The 21,369-nt window shown below is 40.6% G+C and overlaps 1 protein-coding gene across 3 annotated transcripts in view; it reads right to left on the minus strand.

Annotated features, from left to right (window-relative positions):
* Nucleotides 1-1,382: 1,382 nt before the first annotated feature.
* ATP7A (ATPase copper transporting alpha) overlaps nucleotides 1,383-21,369 on the minus strand; it is a 39,120-nt gene continuing 19,133 nt past the window's right edge. For all 3 annotated transcript variants that reach the window (XM_033137452.1, XM_033137451.1, XM_033137453.1), the window contains exons 6-23: nucleotides 20,430-20,593; nucleotides 19,139-19,300; nucleotides 17,692-17,768; nucleotides 16,793-17,018; nucleotides 15,744-15,977; nucleotides 15,237-15,328; nucleotides 14,783-14,910; nucleotides 14,473-14,627; nucleotides 13,592-13,726; nucleotides 12,297-12,491; nucleotides 10,944-11,126; nucleotides 10,144-10,357; nucleotides 9,001-9,147; nucleotides 7,408-7,550; nucleotides 6,720-6,923; nucleotides 6,510-6,627; nucleotides 3,172-3,274; nucleotides 1,383-2,207 (exon numbers count right to left, since the gene is read on the minus strand). In XM_033137452.1, coding sequence (XP_032993343.1) covers nucleotides 1,931-2,207; nucleotides 3,172-3,274; nucleotides 6,510-6,627; nucleotides 6,720-6,923; nucleotides 7,408-7,550; nucleotides 9,001-9,147; nucleotides 10,144-10,357; nucleotides 10,944-11,126; nucleotides 12,297-12,491; nucleotides 13,592-13,726; nucleotides 14,473-14,627; nucleotides 14,783-14,910; nucleotides 15,237-15,328; nucleotides 15,744-15,977; nucleotides 16,793-17,018; nucleotides 17,692-17,768; nucleotides 19,139-19,300; nucleotides 20,430-20,593 — 2,957 coding nt within the window. In that variant the 3' untranslated portion in view covers nucleotides 1,383-1,930. The remainder of the gene's footprint in view (nucleotides 2,208-3,171; nucleotides 3,275-6,509; nucleotides 6,628-6,719; nucleotides 6,924-7,407; nucleotides 7,551-9,000; nucleotides 9,148-10,143; nucleotides 10,358-10,943; nucleotides 11,127-12,296; nucleotides 12,492-13,591; nucleotides 13,727-14,472; nucleotides 14,628-14,782; nucleotides 14,911-15,236; nucleotides 15,329-15,743; nucleotides 15,978-16,792; nucleotides 17,019-17,691; nucleotides 17,769-19,138; nucleotides 19,301-20,429; nucleotides 20,594-21,369) is intronic.

Consider the following 21,369-nt stretch of genomic DNA (forward strand, 5'->3'; position numbering starts at 1 on the left):
TCCTGTAAATGTTTCATCAAAACATGTCACAAATATTTTTGGAAAGGGGAAAGTACAGATTTGTTCAGCCTCAAAAAACAACAACACCCACAGTCAACTAAGTGATACAGACCTGACTGTGTGGTCCTCCACACCAATTCTTTGGTTTCTCCCTAGCTAGAATTCAACTTAGATATCAACCCTTTCAATCCAAGCCTTGACATATAACCCTTGCTCCAAAGGAAGAAAACTGAAATACTTCTAGAACAGGCATGGGCAAGCTCGGCCCTCCAGATGTTTTGGGACTACAACTCCCATCATCCCTAGCTAACAGGACCAGTGGTCAGTGATGATGGGAGTTGTAGTCCCAAAACATCTGGAGGGCCAAGTTTGCCTATGCCTGATCTAGAATAATACCATTTATCAGGCAACAAACAGGAACTAAACTGAGCTATCATATGGGTCAGATTTTCTTGAGGTGGCGGGACAGGAAGTTAATGGCTCTTCACTGCAGGCTTAACGGGCAATGAAACTGCAGAGCAAGTAAAGTGGATATTTATTCAGGCAAGTAAAGGTTCCCAGACTGGCATGCCATTAAAATTTTAAAATATCTGTTTCTCAGAGGGAAGCCATCACCAGCTCTGCTTTAATAGGCTGATTCCATCAGAAAGAAATTGGTTGCTCTTTCCAACAAATATTTCAAGCATGCTTTGTGTAAATTACAAGGGAGGGGAGAATATAACTTCAAGGGCAGAACTGTGAGGTGCACAGTTGAGCAAAATGGAAAAGAAATTAAAAGTTCCAAGACGAAATTCTGTGATCTGCTCAGGAATAAATAAATAAAGAATGCTAATGCTCAGGAGCCTTAAACAAACAAACAAACAAACAAACAAACAAACAAACAAACAAACAAACAAACACATACTCAAAATGCAAGAAGGGGAGCTCCCTGAAAGCACTGGAGGAAAACACATCTTTTTAAACTCTGCAGTCTCAAACATCTACCTACTCACCAGCATACATCTCAGATCACAGAATCATAGAACTGGAAGGAACCATGAAGGACACATAGTCCAACCTGCTGCAATGCAGGAATATTTTTGCCCAACATGGGGCTCGAAACCCACGACCCTGAGATTAAGAGTCTCATGCTCTGCTGACCGAGCCACTCCATCTTTATGAAGTTACAAAGACATAGACCTTTGAGTATTGAAAAACATCACAAGGCATGGCCCTGACTCCTCGATTCTTTGTGTGGCAGTGGCTGTGTCAAGAGTGGAGCTCCTCTATACACTTGAAAGCACCGTTCTCACCAGTAGCCTTGGGTGAGTGCACTGAATTGTATATAGCTCTGCAGCTGAGATGGGGAGGAGAAACAAATAACGGGAATTGTTTGCTTTTTTCAAATCATGGGAAAACCTGTGTTGCAATGTTTTCTGAAAAATGCCATTTTACACATAGCAAACTAGGAAGAAATTATAAAGATAACCGTTACAAAATAAGGCACATCTGTGTTTCAAAAAAAAAAAAGGAAAGGAAAAAAGAAGTCATGGTTTCTATCCTTACTTGTTCACGCTCTATAAAAATGTCTCATTGCATGCAAAGACATGGCCTAGAAACCATGTGCTGGTGACTGCCCTTTCATGATTCCAGCAGCTCAGCGGTGTCAGCAGTGTCTTGCTCTGCACTGGCTTCCAGTGCATACTGTGGCTTGCGAGTGTTGATTTTTGGATAAACTCTGGCTTGCTAATACTGGCAAAGCACTGCAGAAATCGCCAACCTCTTGAGTTAGAAGTGATTTTTTGTGGGGGTGGGGGTAGAATTGCCCTGGTCAATTGAGCAATTCGAATCCAATTCAAAACAATCAGAAACACAGTGCAGCTGGTCAACCTCCAGAATTGATCAGTGCATGAAGAGAGACCAAGTCCACTTCTCAGCAAAAAGAAGCCTTTCAGAGAGTTGTATCGTCTTCCTCCCGGGAATCTACAACTAGAAGGGAGTGCTTGTCTGGCTCACTGAGGACTATGCTGCTGAGGGACCGCTTGTCAGAGAAGAGGGAGTTTAAGGAAGCTCGGCTGTAAGTGACAATTCGGTCCATGAGGTTCAGCTTTGGGGATCTTGGTCCAGTTTCATCAATTCCAATGTGGACACTGATTTCAGAAGGGCTCTTCTGCCTCACCTGGCCATGGGTACGCCGTTCATATTTCTCATAGGTAGGTTTCTTATAGCTAAAGGGAAGGGGAAATGCACAAAAATCAGTTCTACATCGGTTTGAAACAGGGTTGCAATTTAATCATTCTGTTAATAATTATTAAAGCTTGTAGTCTGGACTCTGGATGAGAACCTAGAGGCTGAGAGGGAGGGTGTGTCAGAAGGAAGATGAATTGATATTGATTTTTATATATTCATAATTTTGTATTAATGTATCATTTTTATATGTAACTGTGTGTTTCTGTAATATTTTTTGTTGTCTTTTTTGTACTCCTCTTAAAGAGATTTTTTTAATATATTAAGAGGTACAGAAATTAAATAATCAATAATCAAATCAAACTGTGCCAGTTTCCTCCCCTGACTGGCTCCAGAGGTGCCCAGCTACAAAATCATCCATAACCAGAACAGACCAGGCTGAAGAGACCGACAGTTCTCTCTGTTGCCTGCAATGTCTTTTTGGGAAGGGAGGAATTCCTAACTGGGATGGAAATGTGGATATAAAGTTTCCTACTCTTAAAATGCTGCCTCGGAGCTGAGGAGGACAAAGTGGGAATGTGAAAACCATGGTAGTCCAGCAACTAACAGTATTTGTTAGTCTGGTTAGACAACTGCAGTTTGATCCCCAATTTAACCAAGGATCAAATCAGTAACAAGGCTAACAAGCCCAATTGCCAATAATTGCAAAAACTGGCATGCTCTATATAGAGTTGTGATGAGGCTGAATGAGACACGCAATGCATTAAAAATACGTTATTTAAAGCTCACTGCATTGAACAGCAGTTATGGGGCAGGGGATTCTTCTGGAAAACTGCAGGCACAGGTAAGTCCTACCTGAATTTTGAAAAGGTAGGACAGAGCCCAGCTTTCTGGTTATCCTCTTTGGAAGAGCAAATTATTTTTCTCAAAATGCAACCATGGACTTCACAAGCAAGTAATGAAAGTAAGAATGAGGAATGAGAAGCTTGAGGATACTGTACTTACAATTTTAGGAGCAGAGAAGACAACACAACAGAAACGGAAGAGGCAGCCATTGCTGCAGAGCCCATCCAAGGCTGCAGAACCAAACCAACTGGAAGGAAGACGCCTGGGGAGGGAAATTGGAAATAACTCTTGGGGATGTTAAAGAACAAAGTCACAAACATGATTCTGAAATGTATTTTTTAAAAAAATCAATGCATGTTAAATTAGTTAAAACAAAATCGAAAATTCTTTCTAGTAGCACCTTAGAGACCAACTGAGTTTGTTCCTGGTATGAGCTTTCGTGTGCATGCACACTTCTTCAGATACACTGAAACAGAAGTTTCTCTTCTGTTTCAGTGTATCTGAAGAAGTGTGCATGCACACGAAAGCTCATACCAGGAACAAACTCAGTTGGTCTCTAAGGTGCTACTAGAAAGAATTTTCGATTTTGTTTTAACTATGGCAGACCAACACGGCTACCCACCTGTAACTGTTAAATTAGTGTTTATGTAGGGAGGAAAGCAGAGGTGATGGCAAAACCCAAGTATAGGATTTATGAACTTGCGAAGGACCTAGCTAGAGAGTCAATTGTAGAGTTTTGTAGCACTGCATGTTTAATCAAACAGCTGCACTTAGAATAGTCTAGAAACTGCAGCTGGTCCAAAGCAAGGCCAGCTTGGATGACATGGTGATTATGGTAGAAGATCCACAACAGAGCTTAGGAGAAATGTTAAAGGAGGTGGAGGAATTTGGAAAGCTGGCTGGGTTCAAATTGAATAAAGGGAAGACAAAAATGATAGTTAAAAACCTGCAAAAGACTGAGATAGAAGACTTGCAAACATTATCTGGCATTATGGTGGTTAAAAAAGTCAAATACTTAGGAGTCTGGTTATCACCAAAAAATATAAATTTATTCAATGACAACTACGGTCCAGTTTGGAGGGAAATTAAAAGAGATTAAAAGAGATTTGGACATTTGGAGCAAATTAAATCTGACATTTTGGGGCCGAATTGCGAGTGTTAAAATGAACATTCTACCTAGAATTTTATTCCTCTTCCAAATGCTTTAATAAGGGACGACTCAGTTTAAAGAATGGCAGAGGGTGATATCTAAATATATCTGGCAGGGCAAACAACCAAGGGTAAAACATAAGTTGTTGGTTGACATAAAGGAAAGAGGGGGGTTTGGCTTGCCGGATCTGAAGTTATACTTTGAGTCGTCCTGCCTGATATGGGTAAAGGAGTGGATGACACTGGAAGACAAAGAAATACTGGACATTGAGGGATTTAATAACAGATTCGGGTGGCACTCGTATTTGTGGCACGATAAAGCAAAAGTCCATAAAGAATTTCTATCGCATGTGTTCCGGAAACCATTATATGAAGTGTGGCAGAGAAATAAAGCACTATTAGAAAGGAAAACGCCAAGATGGCTGTCGCCCACGGAAATATTAACGGTGAAAAAAATCAATATAGGAGGGAATTGGTTAACGTATGACGACCTCTTAGTAGAGTCTGAGAGAGGCTGGAAAATTAGACCATACGAACAGGTAGCCAACAAATTGACAGGCTGGATACAATACTATCAGGTTTACAATTTATTTAATGAAGACAAAAGGAAAAATAATTTCGATATAAAAAAATCCAAATTTCAAATCGATATATTGGAGGGAAAGGGAAAATTATTATCAAAGATGTATAATTTTTTATTGGAGTGGTTCACAAAAGATGAAGAAGTAAAGGAGGTTATGATCAAGTGGGCGACTGACTTGGGATACAATATACAATTAGAAAGGTGGGAAAGGTTATGGAATCACCACATAAAATTCACGGCCTGTACAAATCTGAAAGAAAACTTAATGAAAATGATGTACCGTTGGTACCTAACACCGGTTAAAATAGCTAAAATGTATAAGAAAGGTAGCAAAAAATGCTGGAAATGCAACGAGAAAGATGGAGACTTCTACCATATGTGGTGGCTGTGTGATAAAGTTAAAACATATTGGGAAGTAATATATAATGAGATAAAGAGAATTTTGCAGTATACATTCCCTAAAAAACCAGAGGCGTTTCTACTCGGCTTGGTTGGTGAAGAGATCAGAGGGAAAGATCAGAGATTTTTCCTGTACGCCACCACAGCGGCCAGAATTTTACTGGCTCAGAACTGGAAGTTGAAAAGTATACCAACGGTAGAAGATTGGAGAATAAAATTAATAGAATATTCGGAATTAGCGATATTGACTGCAAGAATTAGAGACCAAAGAGATCAACGGGTTCAGGATGATTGGAGCAAATTTTTGAAATATTTAGAAGTCCACAATTATGTACATCACTAACAGGGGTGACAGAACACTTGCAACCTAGGAAAAAATATATATAACTAAAGATGGAGGTATTATAATTGAGAAAATGAAATGTGAGATATAAGGGAAAGCGGATGAATGATGTAAACTAAGAAAACTAAAGTAGAGATGGGGGGAAGTTAAAACTCGGCGGAGTTTCTGTAATATTGTAAAAATTATATGCGGCAAATGTGTGTTAAGTTTTGTTGATTCTTGAAAATAAAAAATATATTTCAAAAAAAACAAAAAACAAAAAACAAAGCAAGGCCAGCTTGACCATTTATGGTCCATTTACGGTTACCATCACTTTTTAATTGGTTTTAACCTTTAAACTCATAAATGTGTGGGAACCAGGTTTTCTCTCATGTGTACCTGCCTACCTATTGCTTAAGGCCCTCTTCTGAAGTACAGCTCACTCAAATAACTTTGGGTTATGGGGCAACATGCAAATGCCAAAAATTAAGCAAGCAAGTAAGTAAACCTAATCCAGTTTGTTCAGCCCAGACACTGAGGTCCAGTTCTGAGGGCCTTCTGGCAGTTCCCTCATTGTGAGATGTGAAGCTACAGGGAACCAGGCAAAGGGCCTTCAGTTGTCAAGGAGATAAACAACCATACAACTTTCAATAGACATCTGAAGGCAGCCGTGTATCAATAAGTTTTTTATGTCTGACATGTCATTATTTTTTAATATTCTGTTGGAAGCTGCTCAGAGTGGCAGAAACCCAGTCAGAAAAGTGAGGTATAAATAAATAAAATAAAAAACTGGAAAAGCTTCCTTTTTTCTACCCACTATAATTTGCATGAACATTTAAGACTGAGTTTGGGCATCAGTTGCAACCCTTAACATTCTTTTTTCTGTGCAACATATTTATATCAACTGCAGCTTTCTTCTTTTACTCACACACAAATTTCTCCCACATAAGGAATTGTTAATTGATATATACTTGCAATTAACGTTGCATGGAAGAAAAAAATGCAATATTATACACATTGCCAAAGTCAAGAATCATCACATACCAGCAGCTACAGGAACTCCGACAAGATTATAAATGAGAGCAAAGACAAAGTTGATTCGTATCCTTCTAACAGTCTTCCGTGATAAATCTATGCTTGCCACCACATCCAGCAAATCATTCTGCCAAGTAAGAATTAACAAGACATTGTTACATTGGTGGCACAATTTGTTTTACATTGAATTAAGAGTCTTCACTCCATCCGATCACTTACCCTAATCAAAACCACATCTGCTGCCTCAATGGCCACATCTGTGCCTGTGCCAATGGCAATTCCAACATCAGCCATGGCAAGAGCAGGGGAATCATTGATCCCATCCCCCACCATTGCTACTCGTTTCCCTTCTTCCTGCAGTTGCTTTACTTTGGCAACCTTGTGCGAGGGAAGGACCTCAGCAAACACTTTAGTGATGCCAACCTGAAAAAGAAAAGGAAGTCCAAAATCACACCAGAAGATTCCTCAGACACAAAAAAGTACAGCTGTTAAGAATAATGAGTTCTGTGAAGCTACGAGATTCTCATCTTCGAAAAACATTCCCCCGACAATGAGTGGCATTGCTTAGGAATATCAAACCATTATTTAACTCAGTACATCTCAAGCGATCTGATGCTGTAGTCCAGCAACCCCTGCCTCCAAATGTTCCAGGGACCAGTAGCATATCTGGTCTCTGAAGCATCCCACCCAACTTGAGCTGTGGTGGAATCACCAGGGACTGGCAGCTGGTGGCTCTCAGAACCTGTCTGTGGACCACCACTTTGAGTAACACTGATTTAACTGATGCGCCAATGACTGAATAAGTAATCTATTGCATTTTTAAAAATTGAAGGGGAGAACCTTTGGACCTTGTAGGCATTAGGAAAACTGCCTGAAGCAAGGCAAGCCAACATATGGAGCAGCTTACCTGAGAGGCAATAGACCTGGCTGTTTTGCTGTTATCACCAGTCATCAGAACAACTTCTAAACCCATAGCCTTCAAAGTACGGACTGCCAGCTCTGCTTCAGGTTTCACAGTATCAGCAATAGCTACCAAGCCACAGAGTTCTCCTAGACAGACATGAATATGTTTCCATTAATCCTCTTTGTTTTCTGAAGAGCACAGGAAGACTATTTTTTCCTCTTTCCTTCACCCCCCTTTCTCCTTCCACCCACAGGGCATTGCACAAATTTAAAGACGGGCTGTTCTTCTCACTTTCCAAGGCAGTGATACTGGCTTCGGGGGGGGGGGGGAGCTTCCAGAAAGTTTCCCAAAGCCCAAGAACTATTGGTATTTAGCTTGTCTTACATGCAGAACACAAAACTTTAAAAGTATGCCACATTACATGCCCTCCTTCCCTTTCTTTCTCTCTCTCTCTCGACAAATCTCAAATAATATTTCTAATAGTCAAAACTATCTGAATTGAGGTTCTGAGGGAATCAATAATGCACATTAAATGTGTCTTAAATGTTATATGCAAATGCATTTACTGGCAGCTTTACTTGGAAAGCATTTTAACGGAAGTAATTGTAAATACACAAAGGTCCTGCTATGCAAACATAATCTGTTCCTCTGAAACAGTTTGTAAGGTGGGTGCTCACATAGCAAGTTCCATTCCCTCCTAGGGAGAAAACCCCCAAATTGCCCCAAAATTGTTTAAATAAAACCCAGTAAAACCATTAACAATGTTACTATAATGAATAAAATCACAAACACTGTTACAATTAAACTTCGTACCTGTATTTGTTCAACAAGAAAGCAACGAAACACAAGCCAAACACAGTTTTGTGGCACAAAGAATTGACAAGGGAGGAAGGGAGTGGGGATTTTTCGGTGAATGCAATTGTATATCTGTAAATCTGTTTCTCCATATATCTGTCTCTCTGACTGTTGTTAGGATATCTGATTCAAGACATTCACTTGGTAATGTTAGGTTACAAATCCTTCATGTGTAGATACCTGAAGACTTGTATAACAAGTGTTTACATACTTGGACCTGTGTGTATTTTAAGACACAAGTCAATTGAAAATACTTATTTACATTGCTTAATGTTTAAAGGAAAATAACACTGCATAGGATTACTCTACTGCTTTGTGTTTATATTTGTTATAGGAATAGTCAACAGGGAAAAAGAAGTCAAGAACAATGTTAGACCTGCCAGCTTGACAGGATTTAGAGCCACACATTAGATTATCTATTAATATTATGAAACAATTCATTTTGAGAACTGGAATATTTTATATAGAAAAATGTAGCACTGTGAGAACATAAGAAGAACCTGCTGGATCAGACCAATGGCACATCTAGTTCAGCATCCTGTTATCATATTCTGCTCTCCTCCACAAATTTGTCTAATTCTCTCTTAGAGCTCTCTTTTATCTGTCTTGAAAATATTTTGCTCCTTATTATTGCTTGAAGTACAACTTTTTCAGTCACTGTTTACTCCTCACCTGTGTTCTTCCCTGCCTTTTCAGTGTATCACACATGAAACCCAGTCCTAATCCTCATAGCAAGCTTACCATCCACAGCCACAAGAACAGCAGTGCGACCTCGACGTTCGTGCTCAATCATGGCATTATCAACTTCATTTCTGACAAGCAGACCATTTCTAGACATCCACTCCCGGTTTCCAATTAGAATAGAATACTTGTGGGAACCCCAAGTAGCTGAAAGGAAAATATTACTGCAATTTCCGAGAAACAGGTGACCTGTTAATTACACACTACTGCTGATGCATACTAAGTTTGCAGGAGCATTTACTCATGGCTATTCACGAACATTTATTCACTAGGGACCTATGGCTAGGGACCACAGGTGTGTGGTCAGAATTATCCAGATTATGCACTTGTGCAACAGTGTGCTTACTGCTGAGCTATGTGAGCAGCATAGTCACATGGTACAACTTGTTGGGACTGTATTACTTCAAGCTGAAGGTAGGGGAAATTACATGTTTGAAGGCGCTCCCAATGTATTCTAGTCTAGTTTTAATCCTGACAAAAGGAGGGAGAGAGATTCAGATACACATCTGTCCTGATCTCCAGTAAGAGATTATTCAGTGCAGTGAGAACTGCAACACATGTTTCTCCCACTTGGAATGCCTTGCAATACTATAAATTGATAAAATAAGAGAAATAGTTAACTAAACAAAACTAAAAGAGAGTGAGAGATGCTGCTCTGGGTAGGAAAATATACTAAACTAAGGCTAGCATACACCCCATTTCACTCTCTTCCTCATGCAAAGATAGACAACTGAAAGCTTTCACTTTCGATTCCAAATAAAAGGCAGTTTCTCAATATAGCTGAACTCAAGAAACCAGTTTATAGGAAACCAAAAGCTGGCATTTTCAGTTGTACTTAAAGGAGGGAAAGAGGTAGTGTATGCACTCATCTCATTCTTGTGACACTAAACCACAGTTACATTGGAAGTGGATCAGAATAAAGAAGATCAAGAGGAAATTGCACCCAGTTCCTCTCAGAGCTTTTACAAGGCACTGCTGACACAATTTAAAACTATTGGGCTGGTATTTTACTTTTTTAAAAGCAAAGAAGACATCAAATCCCACTCTCAGTTAAAAAGAAAGGCTGATGCGCCTCTAGCAACAGATGCCAAAACAAGGCTTCTGCTTACATCAAGCACATTTGACAGATTCATCTCAACTTACTTGGCAACTGCTCATCAATAATCAAGGCGGGTTGCATAATTTCCTCAATCTTCTCATCCATTTTCACAAGGGCTGAATTCCTGACATTGTTCTCTTCCATGGTCTCACTCCTGCTGCACAGCAGGGCTTCAATATTGGTGACTTTACAGCTAATGCCACAGCCAGGGACTACTTGAAAATCAGTACAAGTTCCAAGGGTGTCTGTGTCCAATTCCTAAAGAGAATATATAATTGGATAGTGCTTGGGATTTGGTAAATGCATTCTAGACTTTAAAAGTCATTCTGCAAAAGCATACAGTATACACATCCAAGATTGTAATGCGAGAAACTGAGCCTTCAGAGTCATTGGCCCAGTCCTGTGGAACACCCTGCCACTAGGGATTCAGCAGGTGCCATCTGTGCCAACTTTTAAATGTGTACTGAAAACTTTTCTGTTCTGCCAGGTCTATGAAGGCAATAACGAGTATACTCCCACAATGGCCTCTATTGATACTTGTATTTAATTTCCTTTTGCTTTTAACTAGTTTTTAACTTTCTTGTTCGTTTTTAATGTTTTTAAATTGTTGTAAACTGCTGCGATATATTTTTATGATGCAGTGGTATATCAACATTTTTATAAATAAATAATACACAGTAGGTTGAGAGAACAAAAGTACAAAGGTGTGAATATGTAGCAAATGTGGTTATTTCACTGCATGGCAGGACAGTTCATACATGGCTGTAAGTCCCCCACAATTGAGTTGGTGCTTGGCAGATAGTTAAGAGGGTGAATCAAGAAATCTCTGTATTTGCTCCTCTACCTGTTTGCAGTATTTGGTAATAGCTGCTCCCAGGGGGTGCTCACTGTTGCTCTCAGCGGTTCCCACTAGTGCCAAAATCTTATTGCGTGGCATCCGGTTACTCTCCACTAGGATCTTCACCTGCATCACCACTGGAGTTCCATGGGTGATGGTCCCTGTCTTATCAAATACCACAACCTTAACCTGCAAAAAGAACGCAAACCACATTAGAAGCCAAGTGCACAATCAAAAAACAATGGGAGGATGACATAGGATATGAAATCAACCCCACCCAATGGGCCAGAATGTGGTCTAAACCCTCCTTTAAATCCATATCAATGGGGAAAAAAGAACTCACCCTAAAACTAACCTACAGGTGGTATCTAACGCCAGGAAAATTAGCGCTAATATGCCCAGGAACCTCACCAAAATGCTGGAGAGGGTGCACCTCCACAGGCACATACTTCCACATGTGGTGGGAGTGCCCCAAAATCCAACCATTCTGGACAACAACCATCCGAGAAATATGTAAGATAACCAAGCAAGTGCTAGAAACCACCCCAGAATTGGTCTTACCAAACATCTTCCAAGACAATAATGCCCACTTACACCACAAAGAACTCATAACCTATCTACTCTCAGCAGACAGAAACATCATAACCAGACACTGGAAAGACCTGTCAGGAGTAAGCATGGTACCAAGTAGTATGGGAAACAGCCCTACTAGAAAAACTAACCAGTAAGCTGAAACTGACATGGGGACAAACAGAAGAAGATGCCTTCACCCTGGTATGGTTCCCCTTCATCACACACACAGCCCAACAAGACAATGACAAAAATCTATCGACAGCATACAAATCAATATGGCTAGCCTGATCAAAAACACCCACCCCACTCATATAGGAAAACAAAGATCACCACAGCCAACCACAAATGAACAATCACACCCTACGCCAACCCTGACGTCCCTCACCACCAAAGGAGCACAAGCAAACAACAGAGAACCTACACAAACAACACTGACACCAAACCCTACATATATTAAGGAAAATAGAAACATCGTCACCCACCCCACCCATCACCCCATCCCACCCACCTCTTTTCCCCTTTTCTTCCTAATGTCTCAACAACCGAAACTGATTTGTAAAAATGTTACATGGAAAAAATACGAGAGAGACATTGCACACACCTTTGTAAATCAAGAAAATCTTTAATAAAAAATACTTTAAAAAAAAAAGAAGCAAAGTGCTTTCTATTTCCTTTTCCTTCCAGACTAAAGTCATACAAGGTTTGGGGAAAGATGAAGTTAGCCAGATCCTTTTTAGAAACATGACAGTTTGTGGCCAAACTGTAAAGGAAAGTCTGATTTCTTACCTTGTGAGCCATCTCTAGAGGTTCTCCACCTTTGATCAAGATGCCATTTTGTGCTCCTACACCAGTACCCACCATCACAGCTGTTGGGGTTGCTAGCCCCAAAGAACACGGGCAAGCAATACAAAGCACTGTAATGGAGGCTTGGAAAGCAAAGCGGATTATCACTTCGTCTCTAGAAATGCTCTTATTGTACCCCTATTGACAAACAAACAATTAGTTGCTTAGGTATGAACAAGGGTTGCTCACAAGAAAAATACAGCTTATTCTAAGGCAACTTCGACCACTCACCAACTGGCTCACAAATGTATTTAGGGCTTAATTCGAAGTGTGGTGCTGATCTACAAAATTCTGTGTGGCCTAAGCCCCACATATCTATGGGACCACCTCCACTTCAAGGCCAACCTAAATCAATATATTTCCAGATTTCAAGGCTGGGCACTCTCAGTGGCTGGACCTCAAATTGGGAATTTGCTTCTGTGTTTCACTTGACACTTAACCAAGCATGAATCTGGGTGTACTTCCAGAAGCTACACAAGAAGCATTTGTTGAAATTGTATATTGACCCACCTGGAGTGCTTGGGAAGAGGTAGATCATAAGTACAATTAAATAAAATGCCAAGGTTAAAAATTCTAAAAAGTTAGAATTTGGCCCTTGGTGCTCATATAAATCATGTAATTAAATCCATTACCCTTTTTAAGGCTAGTAATTCCTGATCATGCCCTCATTAAAAACTGCATGTAAACAGATTGGTCAATTGATAAGCACATCAAGAATAACCGCAAATGTTCCCACCCTACTTCCATGCTTGAAGGGAAAGGGGGCTGCTCGTTTTCGCTGGACATGCTTCCAAAAGCAGCACTGGGAGAGGGAAGTGTTCCTCCTTCCCAGGACTCCTCTTTGAGGCAGCCCCATGCACTTCAGTGCTAAGCAGGAGTGACCTCTCTCTCAATTGGCCAACACAAAGGGAGATCAATCCAACTTGATTTGGGTGCACAACTGCTCCCTGCAATAAACTCTTTCTACCTCACCCAACATGCTCAATTTGGCTGGGCTTTGGTGTCCTGGCTTCAAAGCACCAAATCACCTGGCACCATTTGTGACATGTCCTGATTGACAGGTAGATGGCCCTGCAAGGCAGATCTTTATAAGGATCTGGTCTGCTGAGCCAGTAAATTCCCCAGCCTTGCATTACTTGTAAGCCCTTCCAAAGACAATGTAGGGTAGTGTCAACAGCATTAAAGGGTTGAAACCTGGAAGTGAAACCAATCTTCCCCAAAAAGAGTACCAGACTTACAAGAAAATAGGTTTCCACAATGTCGAAATCCACAAATCCGATCACTATCCAGGCAAAAAGTGTAAGCACAGAAACACCAACAATAAATGGAACGAAGTAGCCACTAAGTTTGTCTGCAAACTGCTGAATTGGAGCCTAAAGCACAGGGAAAGAAAAAGAAAATAAATTCTAGCCATCTTCTCTGAGGCTTGAGGTTGTCTCAGAGATTGTCTACACCAGGGGTGTCCAACAGGTCAATCTACTGGTTGATCCCTGGGAGGTTTTGGTAGATCGCAGTCGACTGTTGGCTTCTCCATCCATTGCTAGAATGGAAGAAGGAGATCTCGCTATGAGGCTGTTTCATTAGCGATCTCTCCCCCCCCCCCAAAAAAAACCGGGGCTTCCCTCCCTAAAAAAAGCTCAACAACATTAACCTGAACCCACCCCCCCACCGGCCAAAAAAGGGGTAGATCACTGCCAGTTTTTAATTGTGTGGGTCAATTGCATTCTTTTGGAAGATGGCCATCCCTGGTCTACACATTTGCCTAACTAGCAAATTCACTCTGAGTAACAGGCAGTTTCCCCATCACTGGCACCTTTGCACTGGTGTCTTTTTCTGCAGTACTAACAATACATCTTTTTTGCAATGCTTTGCTTGAATAGCTTCCAAATTACACAAAATGATTTGCTTTACAGTCTGCTTACCAACTGCCATGATCAGACAACATGAGACTTATAAGGATGGGAATTTTAAGTTGCCTCTCTGCTGAAGACCAATTTGGTACACTAAGTAAGCATGTAATGATGTCAAATTTGATTCATAAATTTGCTGTACTGAATCAAAGCCAAAGAAACAGGCTGAAAAACTTTACTTCCTTCCTACTATTGCTTATTGAAAGTACCTTGGATGTCTGTGCTTCTTCCACAAGTTTGACGATCTGGGAGAGAGTAGTGTCACATCCAACATGGGTTGCAGAGATCAGCAGTGATCCATTCTGGTTAATAGAGCCTGCAATGACTGTACTGCCAGGTTTTTTAGTCACAGGCATAGCTTCACCTGCATAAATTGATTTGCCATCAAAACATTAAGAGACACAATTCTTTGCATTTCCCCCTCTCATCCCCTAGTCTTAATTTTCACTTTGTCTCTTTCCCTTCCTACCCACACCATTAGTTTCAAGCACCCATTGAAATAAATATAACACAGCTTGCCTGTGATGAGTGATTCATCCACCATAGAATGTCCCTCAAGAACACGGCCGTCCACTGGAAACTTGCCTCCTGGAATCACTTTGACAATGTCACCACGCTGAACCAGCTCAACATCAACTTGCTCTTCACTAAGAGGATACACAAAATTCCTTAGTCCTTATTTATCCACAATTGAAACAAAACCTTAGCATGTGCAGCTGAATCTGTGCATATTCATGGTTTGACCATAAGCCTTGCCACATCTTTCTCTCCCCCAAATACCAGCAATTTAGACTGCAAGTTATTTAGGGCGAAGGATTATCTTCTGCTTCTATTTCTCTACAAATGCCATATATATTGATGGGGCCATACAAAAATAAAGAGCACGGGGGGAAATAACGAGCACAACATACTGAAATGTATTCAGACTGCCTTTCAAAAAAAATTATTTAAAGACTACCATAAAGCACAATACCTCAAGAGGATGTTGTCTGGGCCTAAAGTAACAATAGTTGCTTCTGTTGCTTGTAGTGAAATTAGTTTTGCAAGGGCTTCTGATGTTTTACCCTATAAAAGCATAGAGCCACATATGTTAAATTCAAAGTACCACCTAAAAGATCATTGCAAGCAACAAAGTCATATGTAGCACAAGCTATGTTTCTAGCAAATAAATAAGTTCTAAGTAAGTTTACACCAAACAGTCTTGTTATTCTCCTTGGGATGAAGATGGACTTAAGTGTGGGGGAAGCATGCATTCCGAAGTATTTGTCTTGAAAACAGTGAATGTATATTTAACACAATTCTGCCACATACAGAATGGCATACCTGAATTCTCTCGTGGATTCCTACAAGCATCATGTAATTGACAAATAACGAAGCGCTAAACTTTTAAGATAATCTTACCAAACTAGCAGTGCCAAGTTTGAAAGTGCTTTAATAAATGCCCCCCTAAATATATGAGCATTTATACTTTTATATTTACCTTGGCCACGTGCTCCAGCCATCGCCCCAATGCAATGAATACAAAGAGCATGGGTGGTGTGTCAAAGAAAGTCACAGGGTTGACTTTTGCCCTCTCAACCATTGCAACCAAAAGAATAACAAAGGAGTAGGCAAATGCAATGGTGGTCGCCAAAACGATCAGCACATCCATATTGGCAGTCTTATGCTTCAGTGCTTTGTAAGCTTGGATGTAGAAATACCAGCCACCAAATAACTGCAAGCACAGCAAAATTCACAATTACATTTTGCACATAAACACACTATTGATAACTATATAAGGACTGGAGATCTGTAAACTGTCATTCTCCTCCTGGGTTCAGATAATTCTCCCGGTGGCTAAACAAACAGGCAGCAGACTGCCTAGAAAAATCTGATGGAAGCTCAGCTTTAATAGAGAGGCATTTTGTTCCATCATAATAAAACTTAAAAGGAGCAAGCATTAATATTTCAGATTTTTGTCTAGAGGGGTGGCAATACAGTAAAAGTAACAGACTACAGGGCCTGTGCTCTCAGCTAATAAGAACAGAAGAAGATCCTGCTGGGTCAGGCCAATGGTCTATCTAGTCCAGCATCCTATTCTCACAGTGACCAACCAGATGCTTGAGGGAAACCAGCAAGCAGAACCTGAGCAAAAGGGCACTCTTCCCTCATGTGGCTTCCAGCAACTGGTGTCCAGAAGCACTGCTGCCTCCAAATGTGGAAGGCAGAGCACAGCCTTTCTGGTTAGTAACCATCATTAGCCCTCTCATCCATGAATTTCTCTCACATTCTTCTAAAAGCATCTAGTTCAGTGGACATCACTGCATCTTGTGGGGATAATATGCTGGGGGCTGGATCTAAAATGGGCAGGGCATCCCCTTTTCTTCCCTTATCTCTGTGCTATTCCCCACCCCCAAGCACTCTCAAAAAATTAGGCCAAGGGTTGGCAGCAAGTTTGCCCACTTGCTTTATTCCATATGGTTCATTCAAAGGAATCTTGGCATGAAATTTAAATACTATCACACTAGCATTTGATTTATTTCTACTTGCCTGCACAGGGACACACAACAGAAAGGAGAGCAAATTCATAACAGACAAGCCAGGAAGGATCTGGCGCTCTAAGAACATTGATGAATGATATGCTTCCATTTCTTCTTTGGTCATGTTTACCATCTTGTGCATGGATGACATCTGGCTGTCTATAACCATCATGTAAATCATCAGCCCCATTACAGGAATGCAGAAAATTAGGCTTACGAGGAAGGATCGTTTCCATCTTAATAAATAAGAGAACAAGATAATAGTGAAAAAATCATAACAACATTGAAAGGAAAGTGTTCGACTATAGAGAAAAATTCATGCATCTAGCACCTTAACCATGACAGGAAGCATTTAGTAGAGTGTATGATTCACTTTAATGGAAGGTCTCCCCCAGCCCATCAATGTAAGTTGCAGGTGCAGCAGGAGACTATGGTTTAAAGATCTCTAGCCCAGGATCCTGATCCAGACTGGCCCTCATGCTGGCAATCCACTGGGAAAAGAAGAACCAAAGGGGATCTCTTTTCTAAATGCAAATTGCAATTCGGCTGTGTGTACACTATTGGCTTTAAAGAACACGCAAAGTGCATTTCCACCGTTCAAAGAATTTTGGGCATTGTAGTTTAATCCTCACAGAATTACAATTCCTTTAACTAAATACAGGCCCCTGAATTCACTGAGGGGGGAAATGTGCTTCAAAGGTACAGTGTGTACACAGCCAGAGTGAATGAAAGAGAATATTCATGAATCATGGACTGATAGGAACATGCAGCCCATTGAAATGCTTCTGAGGAAATAGAGCTATTTGGAAGAAAAAGGTTCCCCACCCCAGCTTTATAACAGAACTTCATTCTGAATTCTCACAGAAGGAATCTTGAATGGGATTGGAGCATGAATAAAAGAATACTCACTGCCTTATCTCCTGTTTGTGATCTAAGTGACTAGCAGATCTATCTTTCTTCACCAGCACAGCATTAAATCCTAAATTCTAAAAAAAAGGGGGGGATTTGTTGTAGTGTACAAATGTTGCAGACAGTTTTGAAAGCTAGGGAAAAACACATTCGGAGCGCAAGAAAGCAGATCCCTCCCACAAAGCTGTTTCAAAATGTTAGAGGAGTTTTAACTGTATTTTGGTAAATGATGCAAGCATATGACTCAAACACATAATGCTTCTTGAGGATACCATGCAGTTGTCTGGATATCTGCATATCACCTGTGCATATACTGCTAATAATAAACACCTTAAAAACATGGTGTTGTACAATATGCAACATAAAACAATGTACACCTACCTACAGGAAGGTTTTGGCCAATCGAAACCAGAGATGGGGATTCTCTGGTCTGCAGGCCAAACTTGGCCTGCCAGTCATCTCCCTTTAGCCTGCATGCCTGTTTGGAGAGGCCATACCCACCTCCCTCATACCAGACACCATATATGACATTAGTTGTGAGGCAGGTAAGGGCAGAGCTTCAAAGGAAAAGTCAGGATCTTAAAGTGGGCTCTCACATGTTCCTTTGCTTGAGCGAGGCATGCTCCCAATGGCCCATCAGCTGAAGGAGGGAGAAGTAGTTCCAGTCACTGGAAACTGCATCTCTCTCTAAGCCTCCCTGCACAGCTTATTTCTACCTCTGACATCCGAAGAGAAAAGGAGCCAGGCAGGGTGGTTTGCAAATCCTCCCATGTTTTTTCTTTCAACTTGCAACATCTGGATTGGAGACCAGTGGGGAGGCTCACAAAGAGGATGAGGTAATTTTCTCTCACTCCCATTCACCTGTCCCCCCCATCCCCCGTGTGGGAAGTAATGGAAAGAAGCCTGCATTTTAAACTTATTTCCTTCTCTTGCTTCACACAGCAGCAGCAAGAGGTGGAATATTTTAAAATGCAGGCTTCTCTCTTGTGTGTCCTTGAGCAGCTACTGGTGCTCCAGAACCCTGAAAGGGATGCTCATAGGTGGTCAAGACAACCCAACAGTCAATCACAGGGTGTCATTATATGACATCCTGTGATTGACCAGAAGATGAGGCCCCAAACAGTCAGACTGGCCCATGAGGCCAATCTCAATAAGAATGTGGCCTGTGGAACCAAAAATGTTCCTTGCCCATGATCAAAGCAGACAAACATAAGGAAACAAAGAAGGAAGCATGAAGAAAGAAAGGCAACTGAAAAAAGATAAGAATTGGGGGAGCAAGACAGGGACAGAGACAAAGTCTCCAAGATTACAATTGTCTTTATACTGGTATCTTTACTATCCACAATGGGCCCAACAATCTTCTGTTGCAAAATACTTTCCGCTAACGTGGTAGTATTTATATGTGAAAAATGAACCAGCAAATTGCTACCTTCACAAGACTACTTACCTCTATAATCCGTATAATATCTCTTGGGCCAACTATCTCAGGATCATACTTAATATGTGCTTTATTTGTTGCAAGTGCTACAGAGCTGTACAGAACCCCTTTTGTTTTCATAAGTGTGGATTCTATTTTATGAACACATGAGGCACATGTCATTCCTCTCACCTGTTAAAACAAAAGTTTATTGTTTGCAGAATATTGTCTCTCCAGAGATAATTTTGCATGCATCATAAATAATTAAGTTGATAAGTAATTCCATTCGGAAGATGGCACTGTTCCCAGACAATGACCCAAAATTGCACTAACTTTATTTTATTGATTCTGTAGTACAATTGTTTCACAGTGTTATTTTAATTTGCAGAAGGAAGGCAGAATGCTTTATAAACAGATGCACCTTAAAGTTGTAAATATTTTTATTTATTTTACTTTTTATCTTTTATAAACCACTTCAAGGTTTTTTTTTTACAATCAAGCAGTGTATAAATGTTGTGAAATAAATAAATAAAGTAGAAATGTAAACCTAGCTGGCCAGCAGAGAGTACTGTTGATCAATTGTATTATGAATCAGACACACCAAATTAAAATAAAAACTTGAGCTGCCAAGACAGAGGGCTCATTCACATGTACCTTCCCCCCCCCACTATAAAGCTTCATGTCCAACACCTTCCCCGCCCCCTCAGCACTTTCCCTAGGAAAACCCCCTCCTTAGCACTGACTTGGAACAAATGGCAACTTGGGTTTTCTGTGGGTGGCCTTTTGCTCCGATTCAGCAGTCTGGAGAGGGTTTTCATGAAGAAAGTGCTAACAACAACAACAACAACAACACTCTGACACAGAGCTTTAAAGGATGGACTTGTGCCTAGAAATGTGGCACAAATGGGCATGAGCTCAGACTTCACCTCTCTTAATTCCACCCCCCCTTTTTTTTACTGAAAACTTGATTAAATGTTTATTGCCCTAACACAAGATGGCATGGTGGAGGGTGGGTTTAAATTTTAAGAATTAGCTTCACTCCACCCTTGCTACAGGCCTGACAAAAATTGTTCCACACCAACACCAGGTATCTCTAGCTAATTGCGGGAGCTTGCCAAGTAGTAATCTCTCTGACATACACTTTCTCACACATGCAAAGGAAGAGGAGGTGGGGGAGATAAATTACTCTAAATGCTTTTGGAATCAGAGTTACTTACAATCTGTAGAGGAATTTTCTTTAATTAACTCTGTTTGTATGAAAAGCTCACTAGGTAAAACGGCTGAGTGTTAAGTGGCATTGATTATTAAATTATTTGCTTACGACAAGTTCCAGGATGCCATCTCCTTCATCATAGTTCTCCAGAACTGTAGCTCCAAATCCCAGCTCCCTAATCAATTCCGCTACAGCTGATGGCTGGATGATGGAAGGATTATACCTCACTTCTGCCTTCCCAGCCATTAGAGCAACAAGAACAGAGTGTATTCCTAGAGACACAAGGCCACACAAAGGAACATTTCATAAAGAAATTAGGAGTGTAATATACAGTGGGATGATCTTGCTCAGCCTTCCACAATCAGGTAGTCTTCAAATGTTGTGGACCACCACTCCATTGATGACTAGGGTTTCATGGGAGTTGTAATCCAAAACATCTGGGGAGCACCCATTAGGGAAGGCTGAGTTATGCCATATACCTCTATACAGATTAGGCAAGAACAGCAATACTGGAACATAATAGGCATTACTTGCAACAGCTAAAGGAGCCAACTTATTCACAGAATGTGGCCTGGCTCTAATTTGAGTCAAAGTAAAGGCTTTGATAGCCACCTTGATTTTTTAAACAGGTAGACAAGCTATAAATGCTGGAATAGATAAATAACTACTTCTCCACATTTCACTTCACTTCATATATTCAATGTAGATTAAAGTTAGAAAAAAGTGAATATGGTTTTTGTTCCTATTACAAAGAAAATATACAATATTGCTTAGTGTGGAAGTTCCCAATGCAGCCCCTGTGGGAACCACAGTGTCCTCAGACAACCTCCCTAGCACCCTGCCAGTCCGTCTCCTCTTCCCAGTTTCTAATGTATTACATGTCTTTAGGAGCCAGGTGAAAACATTCTTCTTTGGCCATTAAGCAATCTATGGCTTTTTAAAAGAGGGGGAGGGGGAACTGTTATTAACATTTTTTCTGTGATTGTTTTATTGGTTTTTATTATTATGCTTTGTAAATTGTGTTTTTAATGTTTTACACCGCCAAGGC

Source organism: Lacerta agilis, chromosome Z (genome assembly GCF_009819535.1).
Source record: "Lacerta agilis isolate rLacAgi1 chromosome Z, rLacAgi1.pri, whole genome shotgun sequence".
Classification (NCBI taxonomy): domain Eukaryota; kingdom Metazoa; phylum Chordata; class Lepidosauria; order Squamata; family Lacertidae; genus Lacerta; species Lacerta agilis.